The sequence below is a fragment of the Lepidochelys olivacea genome (assembly GCF_965140295.1).
Source record: "Lepidochelys olivacea isolate rLepOli2 genome assembly, chromosome: 3".
NCBI classification, from domain to species: Eukaryota; Metazoa; Chordata; order Testudines; family Cheloniidae; genus Lepidochelys; species Lepidochelys olivacea.
In genome coordinates this window covers 5746568-5771108 of record NC_140413.1, presented here as the reverse complement: position 1 = coordinate 5771108, position 24541 = coordinate 5746568, and the positions used below count along the sequence as shown (strand labels likewise).

The following is a 24541-nucleotide window of genomic DNA, read 5'->3' as shown; positions in this document are numbered from 1 at the left end:
ATGTTGCAGAGTCAGACTGCCTGAAACTAAGCAAGGCCAAACAGGGCAGATATGGAAGAACAATGCTGAATAAAGCAGCTTTATGTATAGTTTAATAAATGATACAGAGAATCAGGGAACTAGCTGGGAACTGGATTGGCTGCCTATATGGATACTTGGGGCAGCTTGCTATCGGATAAGTATGCTGGGAAAAAGGATGTATAAAAGCCCGTGTAACTTCCTGCTCTGTTTGCAGGATTTGAGGTTTTATTCTCCCTGTACCTTTTTGCAGCTGCAAATAAACTTTTCTGCTTCTCCACCCCGTTGTGATTATTGGGTGTAGCACACCGGGTAACGAACCACTCAAGCTGTTGTTCAGCCTCTTGGCCCTGAGTGCCGGCAACAGAGTGAATAATTAGCCCGCTCCTTTGCTCACCACCCTGCCTTTCCTAGGGCGGCTGAAATACCTGCTTCCCAAACACTGGCCTTTGGTCCTGCCTGCTCCATGCCTGAGCGCATCCCTGGCCTCCTACAAGCTAGTGCTCAGCACACGCCAAGGCCGGCTGCTTTCGGCCACAGGGTCTCTATGCGATCGGCCTAGGGTGACTTCTCCAAGCCCTGAGCAGAGCCGTTCTGGCTCCTGACAGCTCACACCGGAAGCTCACCTGGCAGAGCTGCTACCTACAGGCTAGGAGGATCCCAGGTGCTTTGGGAAACTGAAAAAAAAATCAGACCTCCCCCATATATGCCTTACTGACCTTTGGGAGATGCTTATAACCATAGTGATCTCTGGTGGTAACTGGCTGGTGGCGCACTGAACTGCCCTCCTCCTGTGGGAGAGGGCGGGTGCCTGCGTATCCCTGTTGGAATTGCCGTTCAGCCTTTCAGCCCCAAATGAGATCAGGAGCCCGCGGTGCATCCACATAGTGAGCCACCCAGTCATTGCCCCACGGAGCTTGCAGTCTAAGTGCTGGGGAGCGGGGCGTGGGCAGTGTGGCCTAGTGGACGCAGCAAGCTTCAGGAGGAGGGAAATCAAACCCAGAGTCAGAACGAGAGTTAGAGGGCGGATGCCAGAGCCAAGGGTCAAGCCAGAGAGAGAACCAGGAATTGGAGCCCAGTGTCAGAACCGAAATCAGGGGTCGAATGCCAGAGCCAAGGGCCAAGCCAGACTCAGGGTCCGAGGCAGGGCCTGGAGCTGCGGACCAGAATGGGGGTCCCTGGAGTCAGGGAAGGCAGGAGAAGGGCTGGGTCCAAGGCAGCAGCAGCAGCCCTCAGCTGGTCTCCTAAGAGCAGATCTGCTGATCCCCTCAGCCAACGGGCGGTTTGGCCCATCAGGTGGCTCAACTGGGGCCCAGCTGGACTCGTTAGGCTGGGGAGTTTAAGCAGGCAGCTGTGGGTCCTTATTCCTGACACTAAACACACTGAATGGGCAACAGGCGGGAAGGCAACCAACAGCAAGGAGAAGGAAAGTGACTTGCCCAAGGTCACAGAGCAAGTCAGTGGCAGAGCCAGGAAAAGCCACTCCATCTCCTGCCTCTCCATCCACAAACCAGGCCACTCTGCCACACACTGACTGCAGAGAACAAGCAGCCCTAGGAACAGGCCACCAGCCCGCTTAGCTCAATGTGGTCCTCGCTAATTTTGCAACTCCTGGATCCAGAATGGGCTTAGCCGGGCTCAGGGGTTGATCTGCTGCCTTTGGTACTCGAAGCCCTTACAAGTGAGGAGCGAGGTACCGGCACTGAAAGGCGGGAGCAGACACTCGCTCCGCAGTAGCTCACTGGCAGCCCTGGAATCTCCCTTAGCAGGAGAGGGGAGCCCTAGGCAGGCCCCTAATTCTTTTATAATCCACAGCCACCATACGCTCAAACTGCATTCACAACCATTCACAACCATTAATTAATCCTCACGTCCATGCAGACAGAGCCACACCCCTTCCCGCACTCCGAACCCCTTGGCTCCAGCTCGGAGACCCCTCCTGCACCCCAAAACATTCATCCCTGGCCCTACCCAAGAGCCAGTACCACCAGCCGGAGCCCTCACCCCCCCACACCCTAACCCCCTCCTCCAGCCCAGAGCCCTCTCCCGTACCCGAACCCCTCATTTCTGGCCCCACTTGGAGCCCGCACCCTGAGTCCAGAGTCCATACCCCCACCCCCGCACCCCAACCACTGCCCCAGCCTGGAGCCCTCTCCTGCACCCCAAACCACTCATCCACAGCCTCACCCCATGAGCCTGCATCCCCAGCCAGAGCCCGCACTCCCCTCCTGCACCCCCCCCTTCTCCAGCCCGATGAAAGTGAATGAGGGTGGGAGAGAGTGAGATACAGAAGGAGGGGGGGATGGAGCGAGCAGTGGGCAGGGCCTCAGAGAAGGGGCGGGGCAGGGGTGTTCAGTTTTGTGCGATTCGAAAGTTGGCAGCCCGAGTGGTTGGACTCAGGCCCACATCATGCAGTGATGTTTGCCCAAGTCTGTGGCCAACGTGGGACTTGAATCCAGACCTCCAGCATCCCAAGTCTCAGACACACCACTGCCCTTCCTCTTGTTGTACCAATAAAATAAAAACCAGCAGGATCTTATTAAAGGGAAAAAGGCAAAATACCACATTTATTGTGAATACAGAAAGAATCATAGTAAGCAGTTAGTTATAGCTATAACATTCCATTCAATCTCATATTTATTCACACATTCATTCATACAAACACACACACACACACACACACCCACACACACAGGTTCTGCAAGGTTGTTATCATAGTTACCAGCCTTAGAGTTGCTCATGCCAAGCCACTGGCCAGGTGGCCTGGACATGAGGAGGGAGCAGGGCCTTGTCAGATGCTCATCTGATGCTCCTGGAAGTTGGTTTGCAGAATCAGACCCCCAAAGTTCTCACTTTTTAGAGTCTATTTTTATAGGAATTTCTTCCTGTGCCAGTCTATGGGAATTGCTTCATCATGCTGTTGCTGAATCAATCAGCAGATAGCACATTCCTGACGGCTCCAAGATGTTATCTTGTTCTTTGGTTCTCCCATCCTTGAGGCTGTTGGGTGGATTCCAGTCTGCCCTCCGGGGGGTCCTCTGGTTATTTCCACTTGACGCCTTCTTCAGCCGATGGACACTGGATTCTTAGGCTGGCACCTCCCTGATCATTCAGTTATTATCCACACCAAGCATCCATCCACATCCATCCCTATCTCTATTTTAATCACAATTGTTAATACAACAAAAGGGCGGGGAGTCTCTGGGTGCTGTTTCTGTTGTTACAGAGTTTTGCTTTGAGTCTCTCTCTCTGTGAACTGCTTTGAGAACAGACTCTGTCTTAGAATGTACTAACACAGTTAGCAGCTTGCAAGTTTCACACACAGAGGGAGAGAAACAGTACCAAAAACCAAGAGACCTCTTCATTAGTAATACCCTGGAATTTAAACTCTGGGGAATCAAACTCATTTGTGATTTTAATACAGAACTTCTTTAATATGATCCAACACTCTCTGCCAAAGTTATTGACTCCCAAAGCTCCTCCAGATGTACCTGGGCCTCTTCAGCTGCCCGTTGGCCAGAACCTCTGGAGGCAGCTGAAGAAACGCCCCCCTCCCTCTTCGCACGGCGGGGTCTGAGCCCGAGTGCCGTGACGGGGGCTGGACGCCACAACCTGGCCACACACAAGGAGAGTGCGTCCAGCTGAGCCGCCCAGACACTGGTCTCCTCCTCGCTTCCTTCCTTCCCGGGGGCTCTGCCACTGCAGAGACTGCCTCCAGTTTATTCTGCTTCATTCAGGCAATAGCCACAGGTCGAGGTAAACCAGTGAATGGGCTTTGACATGTGAACAGCCTCTTCTTCCCAACCCCCGCCCCCCCCCGGACCCCACTCCCTTGGTCCCAGCCCCCAGAGCCCATGCTCCTACTCTTGTGCCCCTGAGGACGGGGATGCCACAGACGGGACGAGGCCTTCCTAGCTCAGTCTAATGCCGCTGGGAGGCGTGGGCGTGACAGTCGGTGGTGCGGAAGTCCTCTTTCTCTCCCTGGAGATGGGGCAGGCAGGGCGCGCTCCCGCACACTGCCCTGCTCACGTGCCATGGGCACGGGCCATGCCCTGCCCTGGAGGGACTCCGCTGGGGGCAGAGGGTAGCGTGGAGTTAGTCTCTGTGGCTCCCTCCGCCACGGGGTGCCTCTGCCAAGACTGCGACTGATGGCGGGTTTTGGTGGGCCACACTTTCACTTGGAACTGGACTGAGACCCAACAAACTCACTCCACCTGGAACAGTCATCGCCTGGGCTAGAACCGAACCAGCCAATGAGAGAGTTGAGATCCTCTGTCCCACTGCTACTGAGTTGTCCAGTCCCTCGGGCTCCTGTCAGGAGGAGGGATATGGTTAATTTCTAGGCCTCCCGCTTGGCATAGGCGTGGGAACTATGGGTGCGGGGGGGTAGGTGGGGGAGGGCTGCAGCAACTCCAGCATTTATGTGGGGCTCCACTGCTGGCCCTGCGCCCAGGGTCCCAGCTGCCAGCCCCGCACCCACCCCTAGCTGTGGCCCCAGCCTCGGCCCCCTTACCCCTGTCCAGGTCCCCCCGTCCCGGAGACACATCCCTGCTCCAGGCCCAGGCTCTGGGGGCAGACAGGTGGACAGGGGTAAGGAGGCTGGCTTTCAGTACCCCCACTATTAAAAGTGTCTCGCTCGGCACAGGCAGGTTTCTCCGGAGAGCGCTAGCATGGGGCTATTCCTCTGAGCTGGTGGAAGGCTTTGCTCACAGAGTGCGTGACACCCAAGGGAACTTTAACCACCAAGCTGAACGCCGACAGGCTGAGCTGGAGACGGACGAACGGAACAGCCAGCCCAAATCGGACAAATAATCCGTCTTGGCTCCAGCCGTGCGGTCAGTCCTGGGGTTTCAAAAGCGGGAACATCCTCCCCCTCCACAAGATAGCATGCTGACCTGCATAATGTTATCACGGGGATTCCTTCCTGCTCACTGATGTGGATCCATTTATGCTAGAAGCTCGAATATCGATAGGTGGCCCGTGTCATTCCAAAAGAACTTTCTACCCCCTTGGCCTGGCTGCTGAAATCCCGTCTTCTCCATTAACGGCCTGCGTTCTGAATGGGGCCGATGACACGGGGGGAGCAGAACTGGCTGGCAGCATTGTGATAACTGGCCTACAAATGTACCCTGATTGTCAGCTCCCCTGCTGAGAAGTGGGTGAAGGTTCCTGAATGGCCGCAAGGCTCTGTTATATAAAGCTGTTTGAGAAAAAGGGAGGCGACGGAGGCTGAATGAATTTAAGCAGAACGGGCCTATTGCTCCCGCTCTGTGATCAGGTCATGGCTGGTAAACAAGAGGAGCGGAAATCAAGGAACCAAAACTGGCCTGTCGGAAATAAGGCCTAGCTGGTGGACAGAATCATGAGAGGATGGTTATTCACCCCCCACCTGTTTGGGGCCTGTAGAAAGAGACTTTGGGGGAGAACATAGAAGAACTTTTACCATCACTGTGGCAGCGGTGGAGGTATTGTTGCCATGACACCAGAACTTGCGTGAGGACATCTGATCATGATCGCTGCACCAGCAAGGATCCCCCACATGTGAGCTCCTGCTCTGTTTCCCCCTCCTGCTTCCACTCCTTTCTGCCCCCACCTTCTTCGTGTCTGCTCTGTGCTCTCTCCTTCTCTTGGCTTTCCACCTGACCCTGAACTCACCTTTGCCGCAGGGCACCAGCACCAGCGAGGTAAGAGGAGAGGGCCCATCTAGCTCGGCCTGGCCTGAGAAGGATCAGTGAATGAGAAGGACCTGATCAGACCGACCAGCTGATGTCTCTGACTGGAGAGGGGAGCTGAAGTCCAGAACAACAGCTGTCATGGTGACCTGCCTGCTTGCCCAAAGTGTCTGCCCGTGACTGACCAGCCACCCTCTATCCTGAGAACATCCAGAAAAGCCGTATTCCCCCCACCTCTTCTTTCCTGTCTGTGTCAGTGTTTGCCTGTTTGGTCTAAGAGAGACAAGGTGGGTGAGGTAACATCTTTATTGGACCAACTTCTGTTGGTGAAAAAAAACAAACTTTTTAGCTATACAGAGCTGTGTTCCAGGTTTTGTGTAAGGCAGGAAAGTGACTATCATTCCCCATTCAGATGGGAACATTAGAACTAATCCCTTTCTCCCCCATCAGGAAGGGCTGTTTAACCAATATTCACTGCCTCAAAAAGAAAAGAAAAAAAAGGACTTGGACGGGTTTTGATCGTTTGTTTTGCATGAACACATCTATCTGAGTTTCAACGCTCTTTATCTCATTTTGACTCTTTCCCTTTATGTGTTTCAGTCAATCAATTTCTAACCTTTGGTCTGAATTTTCTAGTGTGTTTGCCATGGTGCTGAGCAGGCTGAGGTCTCAGTGTACCAAACCCCAGACCTTGTTTAAGACGGTTTAATGTTGGACCATGACTGGGTTATGTTGACACCTTGACTACACGGGCCAAATCTAAATTAATTCAGCAGCAGTGACAAGGTATGGCTCCCAAGTGGGAAAAGCTTTTTTCACTAAACAGAGCCAGGGATCCGTAAAGTCGGGGAGATTATTTTTTATAACAAAATAAGGTTTTTTAATCTTTATATTAAACAAATTGTCAAGAACCATTTGTCCTCTCATTTAGAGTCTTGTATGGAAATCACCAAAGAGCAAGGTCAGTGTTATACACCTGGAATGCCCACAGTAGGTGGAGGCTGCAGATGTGAATCTTAGTCCTAGTCTCTATTCAAGCTGTAAGAAGGAAAGGAGGACTTGTGGCACCTTAGAGACTAACAAATTTATTTGAGCATAAGCTTTCGTGAGCTACAGCTTATGCTCAGATAAATTTGCTAGTCTCTAAGGTGCCACAAGTCCTCCTTTTCTTTTTGCGAATACAGACTAACACGGCTGCTACTCTGTAACGTATTCAAGCTGTGTGTATCATCATCTGTGCAGGGTCCCGGGCATCCTCCCCTATAGCTGTTGTTAACCAGAAGGAAGGGGGTGCGAGAGGCTGGTATTCACTCTCCCCCTTTGAGACTTTGTCTGTATACAAATGTGTGCATAATTTGTGCTGCAACATTGAGCTCCACCTGACTACCAAGAGCTGAAACAATCAGACCGGGAGGGGCCACCTCCCCAGCCAGAGACTAGCTCCAAGTACCTCCAAGTACAACCTGGAAAAGACAATGGTGGACCATTAAAGTTAATGGGAAAACATTGAAGCAACTTGAAGCTGATAAGAAAAGCCTAGTTGTGGAAAACTAAGGGGGGAATTTTCCCCACCTCCATAACCATGAGTCATCATGCCATGGGGGAGGGAAGGGGGAGGAGAGGAGAACAGGAGAGCAAAAGAGAGAGGGGGGAAAAAACCTTTTAAAAACAAAAAACGAGGAGTACTTGTGGCACTTTAGAGACTAACAAATTTGTTAGTCTCTCAGGTGCCAGAAATACTCCTCGTTCTTTTTGCTGATACAGACTAACATGGCTACCACTCTGAAACCTTTTAAAAACAGGCTCTTCAGCCTATAATAAATCCCTTATCTTGAGGAAAGCTCCAGCATACAAAAAATGTACTAGTTTTATGATTTCAGTATTCATTTGCCCAGGGAAGTTACTGAATTATGAATTTGATTCTGATAGTTATTTCATCATAACTTCCTTTTTCAGGTGCCACCATTCCTGCTTTGGTGTCATGCCCTCAAATTGAAAGAAACAGGTACTATTTAAAAGCCTTGGCAAAAATTCTCCAGTTTGCTGTGATAATCAATGAATTGCCTCTGAGAGGAGATCAAGGTACCATAAACACCAAGGATTTAGATCTTACTCTGAACAGTTCCTCAGGAATTCTCATCAACCTACTTAAGTCTACTGCGGGACAAGATCCAAAATTCAAGGATGCTCTGAAAACCACTCTGAAAAATGCAAAGTACACCTCTGCTGCAATTCAGAATGAAATGATTGATGCAGTGAAGAGGATGCTTTTGAAAGTCACTGTTGAAGATACTCAGAAAAGTGGCGAGGTAATATCACATTTCAGGCAGAAGAACTTGACAAGGGTTGCTGTGAATGTAGAAAATGTGTCCACTGTTTTATACTATTCCACTGATGGCAAAACCAAGGAGAGACTTATTGGAGGCCCAATTGCATGGCCTCATCACTGAAGATATTACACAATAAATTTGGAAAGACCTCCATGAACTGAGTCTTGATCCTCAAAATACTTTACGTTCTTGCTCTGATGGCGAGAAAGTTATGTCAGGGTGCAAAGGAGGTGTACAAATGCTTTTACAACACAAAATTAAACAAATACCTTACACACACTGCTTGAATTACCAGTGACATCTGGTGGTTACCCATGTGTGAGAAGAAATCAGCAGTGGCAGTCTGTAGCAGTGCATGGGCTTCTTCCATCCTAGGTGCAGGACTCTGCGCTTGTCCTTGTTGAATCTCATCAGATTTCTTTTGGCCCAAAGCTCTAATTTGTCTAGGTCCCTCTGTATCCTATCCCTACCCTCCAGCGTACCTACCACTCCTCCCAGTTTCGTGTCATCTGCAAACTTGCTGAGGGTGCAATCCACCCTCAGCCCCCTAGCTTAGAGCCACATGGCCAGGGAAGGGCCGGGGGCTGAATGGTGGAGGGAGGGAAGGAGGGGGAATGCAGCGTGTGGGGAGTTTGAGGGTGGAAATCTGGCTATGGCCTTGTTCCGCCTTCCCCTGTTCCCTGGCTTTGCTTTTTGCCTCACATCCACTTAGCCCCTGAGCCAGGCTGCTCCCCACCTGTCTCTTCCTCTGTGTTTGCCCAGCCCAGCGGGCTCTGATCTCAACTGGGGACTCTGGGGGTCCCTGGCATACAAGCGACAGCTCCTGATGTGAAGGATTTCCTTTGGCTGCATGGGTCCTATAGGCATTTCCACTCCCTGGGCCAGAGCCATCCATGTTCCAGCTCCCGTCCAGCTGGTGGAGTTTCACTGGCCTCGAATCGGGCCCAGGATCTGGGCTTCCTGAGGGCGTTTTGCTGAAACTTCCTCCTGCTCACACAGGTCCAGACTGATAGATGTGTAAGGCCAGAGGGGAGCAGTATGCTGAGTAGTCTGATCTCCTTAGAGCACAGGCCATCACATCTCATCCAGTGATTCCTGCATCAGGCCCAGAGCTTCTGGATGAGCTAGAGCAGATCTGTTAGAAGAGACACCCAGGCCTGAGTTACAGACTCTGCATGATGGAGAAACCACCATGTCCCTAGGTGAGCTGCCCCAGTGATGAATTACCCTCCCCAAGGGCCCCCAATCCTCCCACTTTTTGAAAAGGGACAGGCCTGGCCCATCCACTTTTCACCCTGGGATAACCCCCTGCCCCTCCTCTTCCCCCACCTCCAAAGGCCCCGGCCAGGCTGGAAGCTGGAGCCTGGCCTGGGTAAGAGCAGCCTGGGGAGCTGCAGACACTTCACCTGCCCGGGGTGGGGCGGCCTGAGAGTAGCCCCAGGCCCATGTCCCCTCTCCACCGGCCTCCCCCCTGGACCCGATTGTGTGAGGTGCTGGACTAACAGACCAGAAAATGGTCCTCAGCCAAATCTCCAGAGCTCTGTCCTGTCTGATGTTAAACGTCCCAAGTGATGGGTCTCCAGCCCTTTCCCCGGGGACACTGTAACCCATGTGCCTAATAGGGAGATAGCTCTTTCAGAGTCCCATTGGTGGGAGGTAGGAGTGAGTTGTGTCTTGGTCATTGTGTTTTTTAAATGTTAGAAAATTTTATTAGCATTTTTGGTAACTGGAACTGCTCATTTGCCAGGAAGGATGATGCCATCATACTTCTGCTGGAACCAACACATGGCCTGCTCCTTCCCAATTCTGTACTTGGGGTTTTGTGCTTCTTGTCAGCAATGCTGTCAAGGGTCACTGCCGGGTCAGATTTCAGTCAGTGGCCCTGCATCCCTGTGTGCCAGGCTGCAACGCCACATTGCAATGCCACTCAGGTATGGGGAGCCTCTCAGACAGGGGGCCTGGAACAAACTGCCCCTTTTGCCCCTGCTCTGGGATACACCCTGGGTTTAACGGGCATATGGCTGTGGGCAGCACTGCTTTCTCCTGCGTATAAATGGAACCCACTGGCTCAGTTGGGTCTTCCTCTAGTGGCTGGTCCACAAAAGAGGATAACAGCCTGATAGATCAGCTGGTGCTGCCCCTTGTCGGAGTGGAGGACCCTGGCCTAGGTGGAGCTTGGGTCTGATCCAGTCTGGGAATTCCTGGTTCAATCCCCTCTGAAATTAGGGCTTGATCCTGCAGGTGCTCAGTGTTTTCACTAGTAACGCTCAGTACAGACAGTAGTAACGGTAACTGGCACCATGCCTGGGGGTGAGCACAGGTAGAATCTAGGCCTGAGAATGCCGGACGGGAGCTTCATCTCTGCAGACGTTAAGCACCTGCCTCACTTCTGGGGCTGTGCTGAAATGTGCGTATTGATTGTTTAACATCCGTACTGCAGCAATTCCCAAAGGGGCCAAGCAGGGCCCAGTCCCAGTCCCAAGCAGCTAACCAGCTAATATATAAAATCACTTTATCCATCACTGCAATGCAGCCCCCTCTGGGATGAACCCTAGCAGCTTTTGAACAAGATACAGCAACACTGCAGTAGATTAGATCCAAGAAGGGAAGAAAAGATCACAAAGCATTTTCTGCAGACCTAGGCATTCATCGCAGCGTCTCATAGCCGAGTCTTCCACTAACGTCTCCCGGTTTCTTAGTATTTCACAATGGCTGGATTGACCCATCTAGAGTGAGGCACTACAAACCAATGGCTCACTCTGCACATGCCGCTCCTTGAGTGATGCTAGAGCAGACGTCACTGGGTCCCGCTTCAGCACCTCCTCCAGCTGGTGCCGCACACTGATCCCAGCGCAGGGGGCTGCTGAGGCCTGGAGCACCGAGGCCTTGAGGAGATGCAGGAGCGAACAGGAGGGGCAGAGCACAAAGCAGCTGCCGCTGTGGCTGGAGAGAAGCAGGGAACGGAACCAGAGAAGCAGCTTCTCCAGCACCGATAAGGTGAGAGAAAAATTGTCCTTAACACGACCACGCCCTCCGGCCAGGGATTACTGCAGCAGGCAGAGTTTCTTCCTGGGAGCGAGCGGGGAGAATGGAGGGGTTGGTTTGTTGGCACTGCGTCTGCTCAGCTGGGCTGCCCCAAGGGGACTGGTGCAGAATCTCAAGGCTTTGCTGGTTTGCTAGACACTGACAAAGTCCTCAGGATCTCTGAACTTTCCGATTCCTGGGGGTGGGGGGGTGTTGCACACACACACTGTTACTGCTGTTTATCTGCGTTACAGCAGCACCAATCAGGGCTCCGGGCTCCATGTGCTACTAAGCGATGTGCAGACACGCTGTAAAAACACAGTCCCTGCCCTGAAAAGCTCGAAACCCATTTGAATGAGTCCCTGTGGATTTCCCATTGCATCTCCTCAGCTCCAAGTCTGCCTTCAGGGGGATGCTCACTGCCGTGGACTGGTGTCCATGCACCGTCCTACTCCAGGCAGGCTTTTCTAGCCGGTAGGCCAGTGGACTGGAACTCAAGACCTGGGTTCTAATCCCAGCTTTGCCGTTGACCCGCTGAGTGACCTGGAGCAACGAGCTTCCCATCTGTTTCCCCTTCCACCTCGATTCTAACAGTCAGCTTTCCAGGATAGAGACAGTCTCTTGGTAAGGTCTGTACAGTGCCTGGTGCAATCTTGGTTGGAGCCTCTAGGTGTTACCGTACTCTAAATAATAAAGTCACTTGGGAGGCTCCCATGTTAGGATGGGGGCCTTTGACGGTGATCTCTTTGGGGCAGGGACCACGCTTTGTCTTGTAAAGCGCTAAATGACTAACGAAGCCACAGAGATGGGAGCTAGGGAGAGACGAGCTTTCAGTTCTACAAAGCTCTCAGACTAATTGTTTGAAGATTCTCCAAGCTAGTTTGAGTCCCAAACCTTTTTCTCCCCTGCAATTTAAACCAATCCCCCATTGTCACCTAAAAAGGAGTCTCTAGCTGAAGGAGTTCTGGGGTATGGACTTGGAATAGACTGTTCCCTGCAAGGTTTGGCTGGCACCTGCTGCTTCCTCTCCGCACTGTATGTTGTCTGCACTCATTTCTTCTTTGAATATTCCTCTCGGCTCCATTCTTCACATGCTCGCTCTGGATTTGCTTTCACTCTCTGTTCCTTTCCCCGCACTTGATTTCTTTCTCTCCCACCAGCTCTTTATCAAAGTCTTAGGATCTCTCTTTCAATCATTATCTGCTTCCACTCCAATTCTCACTGTATATTTTCACTGGTCTCTCCCCTCTGCTCCTTTTTGCAGCCTTTCTGTAGCGAAACACAAACCAAGTCAAACTCTGGAATGGGCTTAGAGCTACATTTAGAAGGCTTAGCCCATCCCCACTGAAAACGTACAGGCAAAGCAATGGGGTAGCACCGCCTCCTGGATGCTGCAGGTTAATTATTAATTTGGATTTCAGCAGTGCCTGGAGGCAGAAAAATCGTAAATGTCACGGGCTGCTCAGGGGTGATTCGGAAACCAGGAGAAGGGTCCAATTCTGTAAGTAGATACTTCCTAATAAATAGCAACCCCAGATCTAATAGAGATTTGCGGGTGCCTTGATTGCATGGGTGCCCTTGTGCACGACAGGGAAATAGGGATAAAGTGGACAGAGATTCTAAAACCCTCTAGGTTTATTATTCCCTCCCCCCCGCTCTGCCATTAGTAATTTGCCAGCTGCAGCAGCTCAGTGCCTGCTGGGTTCAGTAACTGCAGCTCTTCAGATCTGCTAGGACAGCCCCAAACTGCACATTTATTTCATAGAGAAGCTTCCCAGCAATAGGGCCAGCCAGGGCTACATTGTGGTTAATGTTTTTCTGGTCTCCAATGAACTGAGTGGTTGAATGACAAAGACAATGCCTATCTCTTTTATTTACCCCTTTCAGGTGCCTTACTCCAACTCATAGACCAGCTGAAGGACCCTAACCCCTGGTCGGCAGTCCGGCCACCCCATTTCACAGCAGCTAACACACCCAGGGGTGGCTCTTCCCTTGACTGCAGTTGCAGGGGAGGGAACTACCCAAGAGAGTTGGGTGGGAATAACTCTGGCTGAAGGAGGGGCTGGATCCCACTAGCGTGACACCCGGGAGGCAGGAAGATGCTCACAAAGGGTGGCTGAGGGACCGATTTCCCTGCCATACTCCGAGACGCTTGCCTGACGTGCCATCAGTGACGCCAGTCAGCCCCTGCCATGGGCTGTGGGGGCAGCCGGACGGACGGCCTGGAGCCGAGGTACCGGGAGAACTGGACCAAAGAGACGGAGTCTACCTGGCTGATGAACACAGATGCAGACATCCCGCTCTCCGCCCTCCAGACCATCCCACAGGAGAGCTCCCCTGGGGCTGCCTTTGACAGGGAGAAGAGCACGATGAACTCAGGTAAGACAGCAGGCCGTGCTCAATGGCAAGGATAGGCGCCTGGCCCTCTGGGGCACTCAGTCATGCTGAGATACCTCTGAGGGTGGTGCCATGCCCAGAGGGTAGAACAGAGGTCCCCAAGCAGGGCTGGTCAGAGCACTTGCTGCTGGTGGCCTGCGGAGAGCGGGCTGTTTGCAGGGTGCTGGCCGCTCTGACAGGTCTCCAGGAGCTCAGTGGCATGGAAAGGAGCAGTGTATTTTTTAATGCCTTCCTACCGGCTGGTGCACATGCCAATTGCTGTAGGTACAGCGGGGGGCTGGGTGGGCCGGGCGGATAGGAATGGGGAGCAGGTCCAGCCAACGGAGCGGAGGAGGGATGAATGGGGGAGAGATGGAGGCCACAAGTCACTCTCTCTGAGCTGTGGTTTGCACCATGAACACGTTGTCCCCCAGTTTCGATAGGAGCCCCATGCTGGGGGTTGTGGATGGACAGGGTTAATGCTGTGAACACCTCAGTCCAACCTGCAGTGCAGAGCAGGCCGCTGCCCACCTGCAGGGGATGTCCCTCGGGACAGAACGGTGTGAAGCAACAGCGACACCTCGTGGTGCACAGGGCAAGCTGCAGCGTCTTGGTAACGCTGGGGCAAACTCAGGCCAGGTGAGAGCCGCTATACCCACAGGCCTGCGATACCCACAGGCTGGATCTGTTCCCGGTCTCCCTGCTGCGGGGCTTGATGGGAACAAACTGTGAGGTGTTTTGTATTGACATGGTGCCTTATAGATTCATAGACTCCAAAGCCAGAAGGGACCATTATGATCATCCTGTCTGTCCTTCTGTATAACACGGGCCAGAGAACTTCCCCCAGATACTGTGTGTTTGAATTGAAGTCTGGGGAATGGCTTGGTGAAAAGAAGCAGGGGAAAAAAATCAGGCCTTTTAAAGAAGGGGGGGAATGAAGGGGGCTATAAACCCAAGGTATCCCCCTTTCGCGGGAGGAGGAGTTGTGTGTTGTAAGGTGTCCCCTTGAGTCTGGCTTCCACTGTAAAATGAACATCAGCCTGAAAAATTTTTTTAGAATGTGCTGATCTGCTGTTGCTCAGGTTTGCCGCCATGGATATAGCTTGGCAGTCAAATTTGGTAGCCATGTTTACAAGAATCCCTTGGAAAGTTGGTGAAATAAAACCTAAACTGGCCCCAGAAGCAAGAGGGGAAAATGAACCATCAGGGGAAACTCTGAGTATCAGTCCAGGAACTTTGATAGGGCTCCATTCTTATGTGCATCCAGGGTCTGATCCAGAGCTCACTCAGGTCACCTCCAAGGATCTGCCCTCTAGACTGCAAGCAACAGTGATTCCCCATAGGAAAGCCATCCTACAGGCCATCTCTTACTGTGCTGTAACTCAGCCGGAGTCTGCACAGTGATGTGCGGCCAGGGGAGTGACCTTGCACTCCCTCAGGATTGCTACCGATACTTAAGGGTGTGATCTTGAGAAAAAGCCAGCTAACTGTCAGATGAAAAACTCAGCACAGCCCATGTCCATACTCCCATGACTGTCTCTTCCTTAAGATGTCAAGCCCCCTATTAAATTTGCTGAGTCTCTGGGGGCTAGGGAATAAAGCTGCTTTCACTGGAGCAGAAAGGCAGCTTGAATACATGCCAGTTTCCCCCTAGCTTTGGTTTAGGCGAATAGGGGAGGTTTTGCTAATCCCATTACTTGGGGCATTTAGAACCAGACTGGACCAATCGGTAGCAAATGAGCAATACTGACCAAGCCTGCACCGGTCCTAGGGAAAGGCGCAGATGAGGCCAGAGGTCTCATCCATCTCGACGTGCTATGATTACATGAGTTCATTGAGTTCCGCATGGGTAGAGCACAGGAGAAAATGCACAAGATGCAGTATAAAGGAGGATAAAATACCCCTTTTAAGGCATCTACCGACAGCATGGTGCAAAGATTTGACCATTCCATGCAGATCTGTCCTGATCCTTAGATCTAATAAATAGCATGACCAGTCCTGGCTCTCTCCCTTAGCAGCCATAATCATTTACAATAATTTTCACACCAAGTTACCCCACATCCTGATAGCAAGTGGTTCCTTTTGCTTCTGCTGAGATCTCGGGGGCAGAATGTGTAATTCAGGGAAGAAAATGATCAGATCTGTGAGCTTTCCTGCTGAGAGGATTTCATGGCTTCTCTTCCCTGATCCCAGCCATAAAAATGAAATAAATTGACAGAGACACACTGTGTTCCATAGAGGTGCTGTATGTTTGATTCAGTTCATTGCATCCATATGCAGAGCAGCCGTGACAGCATAACTTGCAATGAGGCAGAACTTTTGTAAAACAATATTGCTATTACAGTGGCATGTTGGGGTTCCAATCTCGGTTGCGCCTCAGTTGTGCTTGGCCAGTGGTCCCCAAACTGTGGGGCATGCTGCCCTAAGGGGGCACGGAGGAATGCTCAGGGGGGCATGGCAGGGCTCAGGCCAGCCCCCATAGAGGGTGGGGAAGAAGTGCCACCCAGCCCACTCTGCCCCCAGTTCCACTCCAGGCCCTGCCCCCAGCCCCAATCCTAGTCCCTGCTCCCGCTCCTCACCGTGGCCCCAGCCGCAGCTCCGAGCCCCACCCCCGACGACGGCCCCACTCCTGGCCACAGTTCCCAGCTCCCGATGGTGGCCAAGGCTCCGCCCCGGTCCTGGCCCTGGCTCCCAACCGCGGCTTTGCACCCACTCCCAGCCTGGCCTCCCCACTGCAGCTCCCGGGGAGGGGGGACACAGACCGGGTAAGCAGGGGAGCGTGACCGAAAAAGTCTGGGGATCCCTGTGCTAGGCCCTGCACATACACATAGCAATAGGCAGTCCCTGCCCAGAAGATCTTGAAGCCTAATCAGAAAAAGCGTGGGGGAAGGGAAGTCTTGTGCCTATTTTATAGATGGGGAAACTGAAGTCCAAAGAGACTGTGAACATTTAAATCGATAAAAATAGAGGGGAAAGGCTTAACATAAACGTCGCTATCTGTCAAAATTATTAAAACAATCTGCCAAGCCTAGCTGTCATTTTATTTTGTAATTTTGAAATACAAAAATGGTTTTGAGATTCATTCTATTTCCAACACTTCACGGCAAATGAACTCCAGACTGGTGAAAGTAGGGACTGTGCAAAGAATTCACAGCTCATCGTGCTCTTCTACTGTGCAAAGAATTTGAAGCCAGATTTGAAGCTTTTGGCATTCCCTTTCAGCTTGGAGATGGATCTCATTTCATACCAAAGAGTCATTTCAGCAAAATAGTGCCCATGCTGAGTTTTTGAAAGGGGCTTGTTTTCACTCAGAAATGGTCCTCTGTGTTTTAATTAAAAAGAACAGGAGGACTTGTGGCACCTTAGAGACAAACAAATTTGTTTGAGCATAAGCTTTCATGAGCTACAGCTTATGCTCAGATAAATGTGTTAATCTCTAAGGTGCCACAAGTCCTCCTGTTCTCTTTGCGAATACAGACTGACACGGCTGTTACTCTGAACCCTGTGTTTTAATTGTGAGCCTTCATTTTACATTAGCGGGAAGCATAACTTTGAATTGGCTCAAAAAGTATTTCTTCGTTTTCCATTAGGAGATTTCTTTGACGATGGGATTCCTAACCCAGCGCAGGCCTACTTGAAAGTTTGCTCTGTGATGTCTGATTTGTCCTTGAATGAAGTCAAAGCTCCAGCTGGTGGAAGTCAAGTAACCCACAAGCCATTGAATGGACTCTCGCCCTCTGGAACAACACTGCAGAAAAAAAGTGTGCTCTGTACTGAGGAGGTGAGGTTGTTTCATAAGACGGAGGTGGGCTTCACCAGGAGATGCATGGGTAACTTCTCAAGAGATAGACCATGGGTTTGTTTTTTCAGTAGGAGGAGCTCGTCCCTCTGTCAGCACCGACCACAGTGCCCCAGTATGCTGTGAGGAGCAGAGCGAGGTGGAAAATGGTTTCCCTATCCTGCAAACAGTCGAGATTTCAAAAAATGTTCAGTTCCACATTAAGAAGAAACTGAGACCTTCTGAAATTTTTCACAAACAATGAGGGAGAGCAAGAGAGCCCAGAACACTCACCGGGGATGTGATAGACGCAGGTTCAAGTCCCTGCTTTGCAGGAAGGTGTTGAATCGAGGTCTCCCACATCCCAGGAGAGGGCACTAAACCCCAGGCTACAGAGTCAGTCTCCGCAGGCCTCTCAATACGTTAGTTGCACATTATAGAAATCACAGCTCTGACAAGAGTCACTGACTCTATCCGTTAGGAAACTCACCTGAGATGTGAGAGACGTGAATTACGGCACTCCCCACATCCCCAGGGAGTGCTAACTATGGGGTTGTTGGCCTCTCTCTTTCTCTCTCAGATTTTGAGCAGAAATTCCATCCTGGACCTGAGAAACCTTCCAACCCAACCCTTTGCTGGGAAAAATTCCAGGTGTGATGAATTGTCATTTCCAATTAAAAAAATGTTTCATCAATATATTCTTGACCAGCTGTAGTTCGTCAGCACTGTGTGGAGGGATGTACCTACTTGTAGATGGGGTGGAGGGGAAGTGACCGTGTGCTATGATGCAAGTGATGGGGGAGGATCCTATCTCTATGGCTTAAGATGACCAACCTCCTCTCTCCAAGGGAGCACATTTCTAGCTGGAATTTTGAACAACACCCGACTCTTTCGGGAGACCTAGCAAACCCTGAAACATAAGCTTGTGAGACAAACTTCACCTCCACCGACTTCCATCAGTCCGTCTAATGGCCTCCTCTTCCAGATGTTGCCCAAGGTCCCCCGGGAGCTAGACACAGAAATTTAAATCTAGGCCAGGCAAAATGTGCTGAGAGGTACAATTGTGCCATTTCTGTAGGCTGGGGTAGGGGGAGACACAGAGAGAAAAGAGCTGCTATAACAGTTAATCTCCTCCAGCATTAGTGAGTCACTTCATGTCCCCGCTTTCCCACATCTGTCACACAATCCCCAGCACTCCTTGATGTCCCAGGCATGTGCCTTCAGTCCACAACCCTTGCTTTTGTTACTGCCAGGGGTATGCGCCTCCCAAATACTTGATGACTCCAAGAGCATCCTCTCCAAGTTCCCCATTTCGAAAGGAGGTTCATGCTGGTGCCTGACACCCATGGCAGATGGAGCTTTTAGCTGTCCCTAAACCAGGTCCAGCAAAGGCAGCTGGAGCACAAACTTCCCCCATGCACGTGTAAGGTAGTGCCAGGCTGCAACCACTGTCTGCTCTGCAAGACGCACCCATTCCACTGTCACCTTCTCCTCCATGGGTCTGTTCCGTGCACCTGCCCTGTCTTGTGTCCCACCCAGACTGTGAGCTCTTTGGAGAAGGGACCATCTTCTTGTGACTCATTTTTGTACAGCGGACTCCTCTTCCCTGACTACAGCCATTACGTGCTACCATAATGCAAATAAACTAAAGTAAAAGCTCCCCCGTTCTGGGGAGTCTGACCCAGGGGGAAATGCATGAGAGGGGAGTTCAGGCTCCGTGGCCCATTCATTCCTTGGCACCTCTGCTGAGATGGCCGACAAATGGTCATAGAATCTGTAAAGTCCCCCAAGAACTGGACTGAGGCCAATGTCTCACTTAGGCCACTGAACAGCCATCAGCTGGGGGCAGCTTTCAAGCACTGCTGTTTCCTGTGTGCTATTCAAACCATCCTCATTAATTATTAGGTGAGCTCTTAGAGGCCCCAAAAGCTAGATCAGGGCCCCCGTGTGCTGGGAGCTGGACAAACACAGAGTAAGAGGCAGGCCCTGCCACAAAGGCAAGTCAGACAGAGTGAGAGGGGAAGCAACATATCCAAGGTTATGCCTCAGGTTAGTGGGAGAACAGGGACTAGAAAAGAGCTCTGCTGAGTTCCAGTCTGGTGTCTAACCCATGAGATTGCTCTGCCTAGTGCCTAGGGGTGCTATGCTCCATTACAAACACTCTGGAGGGCAAGACAACCTTGACAAATTGGAGAATCGGTCTGAAAGCAACAGGAGAAAAGTCAGTAAAATGAGGGCAAAGTACTGCACTTAGGAAGGAAAAGTCAAATGCAAACCTACACAATGGGGAATAATAGACGAGGGGGTCGTACTGCTGACCAGGATCTGGGGGGTACAGTGGGTCACACACTGAATACGAGTCAGCAATGTGATGCAGTTGTGAAAAAGGCTAATATCCTTCTGGGGTGTATTGACAGGTATGTCCCATGTAAGACAGGAGATAACTGTCCCACTCTGCTCAGCACTGGGGAGGCCTCAGCTGGAGAACTATGTCCAGTTCTGGGGGCCGCACATTGGGAAAGAGGTGGACAAATGGGAGAGAGGCCAGAGGAGAGCAACACAAATGAGCAAAGGTTGAGAAAACCTCACCTGTGAGGAGAGGTTACAAACACTGGGCCTGTTTAGTCTTGAGAAAAGAAGCCTGAGGACGGACCTGGTAACAGACTTCACATCTGTTCAGGGCTCTTACAAGAGGACAGTGAGCGATGGTTCGTTGTGTCCACTGAAGGCAGGACAAGAAGCAATGTGCTGAATCTGCAGCAAGGGAGAGCTAGGTTAGACATTAGGAAAACTTTCTAACTCTACGGGGAGTTCAGCTCTGGAACAGGCTTCCAAGGGAGGTTATGGAATCCCCGTCACTGGAGGTTTTTAAGAGCAGGTTGGACAAACCCCTGTCAGGGCTGATCTAGGTTTACTTGGTCCTGCTTCAGCGCAGGGGACTGGTCTTGATGATTTCTTGAGGTCCCTTCTACCCAACTTTATTCCATATGATTCCATATCCCATTAGCACCTATCAATGCCCCAATATCTCCAGTCCCCACCCCGCACCTCTACCTTTTGCTTATTTGTTTGTAACCAGAAGAGGCCACTGGTCTGACTGAATTCTCTCCATAATACGCTACATTCCGGCCACGTGGAATCATCCGGCTGCCTTGGTACCATTGCTGGGGGGCCTGGACTGGCATGGCACCAATGATTAACCTTCCCTCTCCTTCCTTTCCAGACCAAGTGGCGATCCAACCGCATGGCCAACAAGCAAGTCACCATCATGGTGACGCAGAACATCCAGCAGATCGACACATCAGGGAGAATCATAGGGACCTCCTGCACCACCTATGGGCTGGCAATCCCTGTGGGGGAGAAAGGAAAAGCCTAACTCCGATCTTTCGTCAATGTTTGGGCTCTGACAGGCATCTTGTGGGCTAGCAGCAAAGACCACCTGCCCTGACCCAGTAGGAGACACATTAACACTCCTTCCATCTTGATAGGCTCCTAGAATAATCCCTCCCAGTGCTATATGCTTTGATTCAGGTCCCTGGTGCCTACTCAGCCCATTGGTGTGTGTTGGGGGGCATGTGCACAGACTGCTATTGATCTCTGCGTAGCAGGGCTTATCTCTAGCTAGCTGACTCCATGAGACCCACTGCCTTTTGTAGGAGTCTCTGCAGAGATCAAAGATCTGAGGAGCTAGACAAGGCTCCCCGCCCCGCCCAATTCCTGCCTAGGAATGATCCTTGGACGGGTGGATGAGAGGACAGAATTGCACTAGCAAGCTCTGCTGCCAACAGCCAAGCACCACCATGTGGTCAGCTCTGCAGTTCTTCTCCTTGCAAGGGATATTTCTTGGGAAGGAAGACCCCCCCCAGGCTGTCATTTCCCTTTGCAAAAGCAAGGAAGAGTCTGTCCCCTTCCCCAAGAGAATGGGGGCAGCTGGATGCTGGCCTTCCACACACCGGAGGCTCCAGGACTGGGGACTCCATTCTGCATCACATGTCACCAGTAGCTAAAATCTGGCTGCAAAATCTACACTAGAGAGGAGGATGTGAGAGATGGACAGAACACAGCTGGTTTTTCAAATCCCTGGTGGACACTGGCTTGTACGCTGAACCAACCCGGACTTTGATGATAATTATAGCAGTTCCACAGAGCCACTCTCCGAACTAGACCCACCTTTTAATCTTTGCTAGTCAACACCTGTCTGTAACCGAGGTGCGAAACGCTCATTAGCACTCCCTCAACCCTCTGGGGCCAGATCTGTCGCTGGGGGAATTCGGCTTACCTCCACTGCAGTCAATGGGGCTGGGCCAATGTGCACCGGCTGAGACAGAATGACTGGCTTTCTCCACTCTGCAGTCAGTCACAGCTCTATTACGATCTGCCCAGTGCCCTAGAAAATGCTGGTACTAGACAGAGAGATGAGAGAGATGAAGGCTGGGGCTCTCATAGGGAACTAAGGTCCCTCCCAGTGAAATTCAACTCCCTTAGGCCCTTTGAATCTCTCAGCCAAGGCCCCTGCCCCAAGCACCATACAATCCAAGAGCTTGATCCTGCAATCGCTGTCCACCAAGCACAGTGCTTAATGCCGTCAGGGGTCTCCTGGACAGTGCAGTGCTCCTGGAGTCAAGCGTTTGCACAGCTTGACTCCAGTATCTCCAGCCCTAAGGATCTTGACGAGAGGTGGGGGAGTGGGAGTGGGGGTGGGGAAAGGAGAATGAGGATTGATACGGTATGTTGGTGTGATCCCTTAGGGCTGTAACGTGCATGTCTTGGTTGGTCCATTTGAAAGTGGCTGTGGATCATATATGGAACTCCACCCATTTGTATCTGGGTGTGAGCACCAGCTTCTGGGCAGCTGCTCCCTGGCTTGGAGACCTGGGCTGCACAGGCCCTAGAGAAAGCAAAGCCTTCTGATCATGGGGCAGGCAATGTTTTGGGCCAGGGGAGAAGGCAGGAGGTGAGGATTTAACAGGAGCGAGGGAACTGGTGTCAAGAAGGAGGTTAATGCATTGGAGAGGGGTCAGAGAAGAGTCTCAAGAATGATTCAAGGATTAGAGAACCTGTGCTGGAGCAGAGGTGGGCAAACTACGGTGGCCTGTGGTACCGTCCTGCCTGGCTCCACCGCGCAGGCAGAGGGGCTGCGAGCTCCTGCCGCTCTGAGTGGCATGGTAACGGGGGGGCAGTGGTGGAGGGGTTGGGTAGGGAGTCCTGGGGGGCAGTCAGGGGACAGGGAGCAGGGGATGGTTCAATGTGGCAGAGGTTCTGGGGCGGTCAGGGGTCAGGGAACGGGGGGTTAGATAGGGTGTGGGAGTCCCAGGGGGCCTGTCAGGGGGTGGGGGTGTGGATAGGAGTCAGAGGGGCAGTCAGGGGACAGGAAGTGGGGGGGTTGGAGAGAGGGTGGGATCCCGGGGGGGGCAGTTTGGGGCGGAGGGTCCCAGGAGGGAGCAGTCAACGGACAAGGAATGGGGGGGTTAGATGGGTGGGGGGTTCTTAGGGAGACAGTCAGGGGGCAGGAAGTGGGAGGGGGCAAATAGGGGGCAGGGGCCAGGCTGTTTGGGGAGGCACAGCCTTCCCTACCTGGCCCTCCATACAGTTTCACACCTCAATGTGGCCCTCGGGCCAAAAAGTTTGCCCACCCCTGCGCTAGAGTGACAGACTGAGCCCCTTGAGTCTATTGAGCTTAACAGAGAAGGTTAAAGGGTGACCTGATCACAGTCTGCAAGTACCTACATGAGGAACAAATATTTAATCATGGGCTCTTCAGTCTAGCAGAGAAAGGGGTCACATGGTCCAATGGCTGGAAGTTGAAGCTAGACAAATTCAGACTGGAAATAAGGTGTAAACTTTTGATGGTGAGAGTAATTAACCATTGGAACAATGTACCAAGGGTCATGGGGGAGTCTCCAGCACTGACTATTTTAAAATCAGGATTGGATATTTTTCTGATAGATCTGCTCCAGGAACTATCGGGGGGCAGGTGTCTAGCCTGTGTTGTACAGGAGGTCAGACAAGATGATCACACTGCTTCTTTCTGGCCTTGGGATCGATGACTAGGAAGAAAGGGACATGGCAGTGTGGGGAGGGGGGAATGATGAGGAGGGAAGGGAGGAGGGAGGAGCAGGGAGGGCAGGAGAGTGAGGCTGGCAGCGGGAGATGGTTCAGAGGATGTTGCCACAAACAGCCAATGAGTAGAGAGGAAACAGTCTCCAGAGTGCACAGGTAGAAAGCAGAATTTGGTGCCATCCTTTTGGGTCCAGGAGGCTGTGAAGATGCCTCCTCCACCATCGTCCTGTTGCTGCTGCCCTGAGCTCCTGCTCTGGGGAGAGGAGACCTGTGATTGCAGGGGCTGGCTTCAGCCCACAAATAACTGGGAGGGGACAGTGGGGCCCTGGTTCCCTGGTCCCCCAAACCCTCCAACCCATTTCATGTGGCTACCTAAATATCCACCTTTAACATCCAGCCCCAGGTGTGGCGTTTAATAAAAAGCAACATAGGGAAATAAGAGACGACCCTACAGTTGAGATCTGAGGTTGGGGAAGAGCCATCAAATGGGGTTAAAACCCAGAAATTCATAGGACGAAGGTTGTTCAGAGTCATGGGAATGGATCCTTTCAGCTGGGTTTGTTTGCAGCTCTCTGCTTCCCCCTTTGCTCTTGTAATCATTCTGTCTCTGCAAAAATCAAATCCAATTAAAAGAGGGTTAGTCGTTTCCAGAGGAGTGTATTAAAAGCAAGAGTTCGGGGAGTGATGCTTTGCTTTACCTATTACTCTTTTAACATAGCGATAAATATTATTTCACCACCACGGTCAAAGCAGACCAGTGTGGGTGTTGTCCTGGAGCCAGCTGACGGAGGTACTGCTCTAGCTTAAGGGGCGGTGTTTTGTGCTGCAGGGCTCCAAATCGAGCGCAATGTGTAGCGCCTCAGGTGGATTTCTGATACAACACGGAATACTTCGCTTTTCCGATTGTTGTAGCTTCCTAGCAGTCAGGAAAGATTTGGGGCCAGGGCCTCAGCTGGTGGAGGCATGCTGATTTCTGCGGGCTGACGATCTGACCCTTGGTTTCCTTGCTGGGAGAGAAGTCCGTGCTTACAGGCTCGGGGATGTTTGCTCCTGCTCTACCCTCATGTTCAGCATCGACATCGCTCCAGTTAGTGCTTCCAAGCGGGAACGATACGAAGCAGCAACAGCAGCAGGGAAGCTGAGTTCACTGCCGGCTTAAAAGCAGCTGGGTTCAAAGCACTCTGCTCCTCTGTCATAGCTGCTCCCCCAACCTCTTAGCAGCCTTTAAGGGCACATTCCTTGGCTGCCACACCAGATCCCCCAGTCCTTTGCCAGTCAGGCTC

General features: G+C 51.8%; 1 protein-coding gene across 3 annotated transcripts; it reads left to right on the top strand.

The window, feature by feature from the left end:
• Nucleotides 1-10809: 10809 nt before the first annotated feature.
• On the top strand, nucleotides 10810-22355 carry LOC311519078 (brain and acute leukemia cytoplasmic protein-like). Of its 3 annotated transcripts, XM_084625298.1 has the most exons (5): nucleotides 12464-12545; nucleotides 12932-13423; nucleotides 17011-17201; nucleotides 17779-17849; nucleotides 20422-22355. In XM_084625298.1, exons 2-5 carry the CDS (start codon nucleotides 13237-13239, stop codon nucleotides 20471-20473), a joined length of 501 nt encoding a protein of 166 aa, XP_084481424.1. In that variant the 5' UTR covers nucleotides 12464-12545; nucleotides 12932-13236; the 3' UTR covers nucleotides 20474-22355. The 3 variants fall into 3 exon arrangements, with proteins under 3 accessions (XP_084481423.1, XP_084481424.1, XP_084481422.1); XM_084625297.1 differs by lacking the exons at nucleotides 12464-12545; nucleotides 17779-17849 and adding an exon at nucleotides 10810-11017; XM_084625296.1 differs by lacking the exon at nucleotides 17779-17849.
• The last annotated feature ends 2186 nt before the right edge of the window (nucleotides 22356-24541 follow it).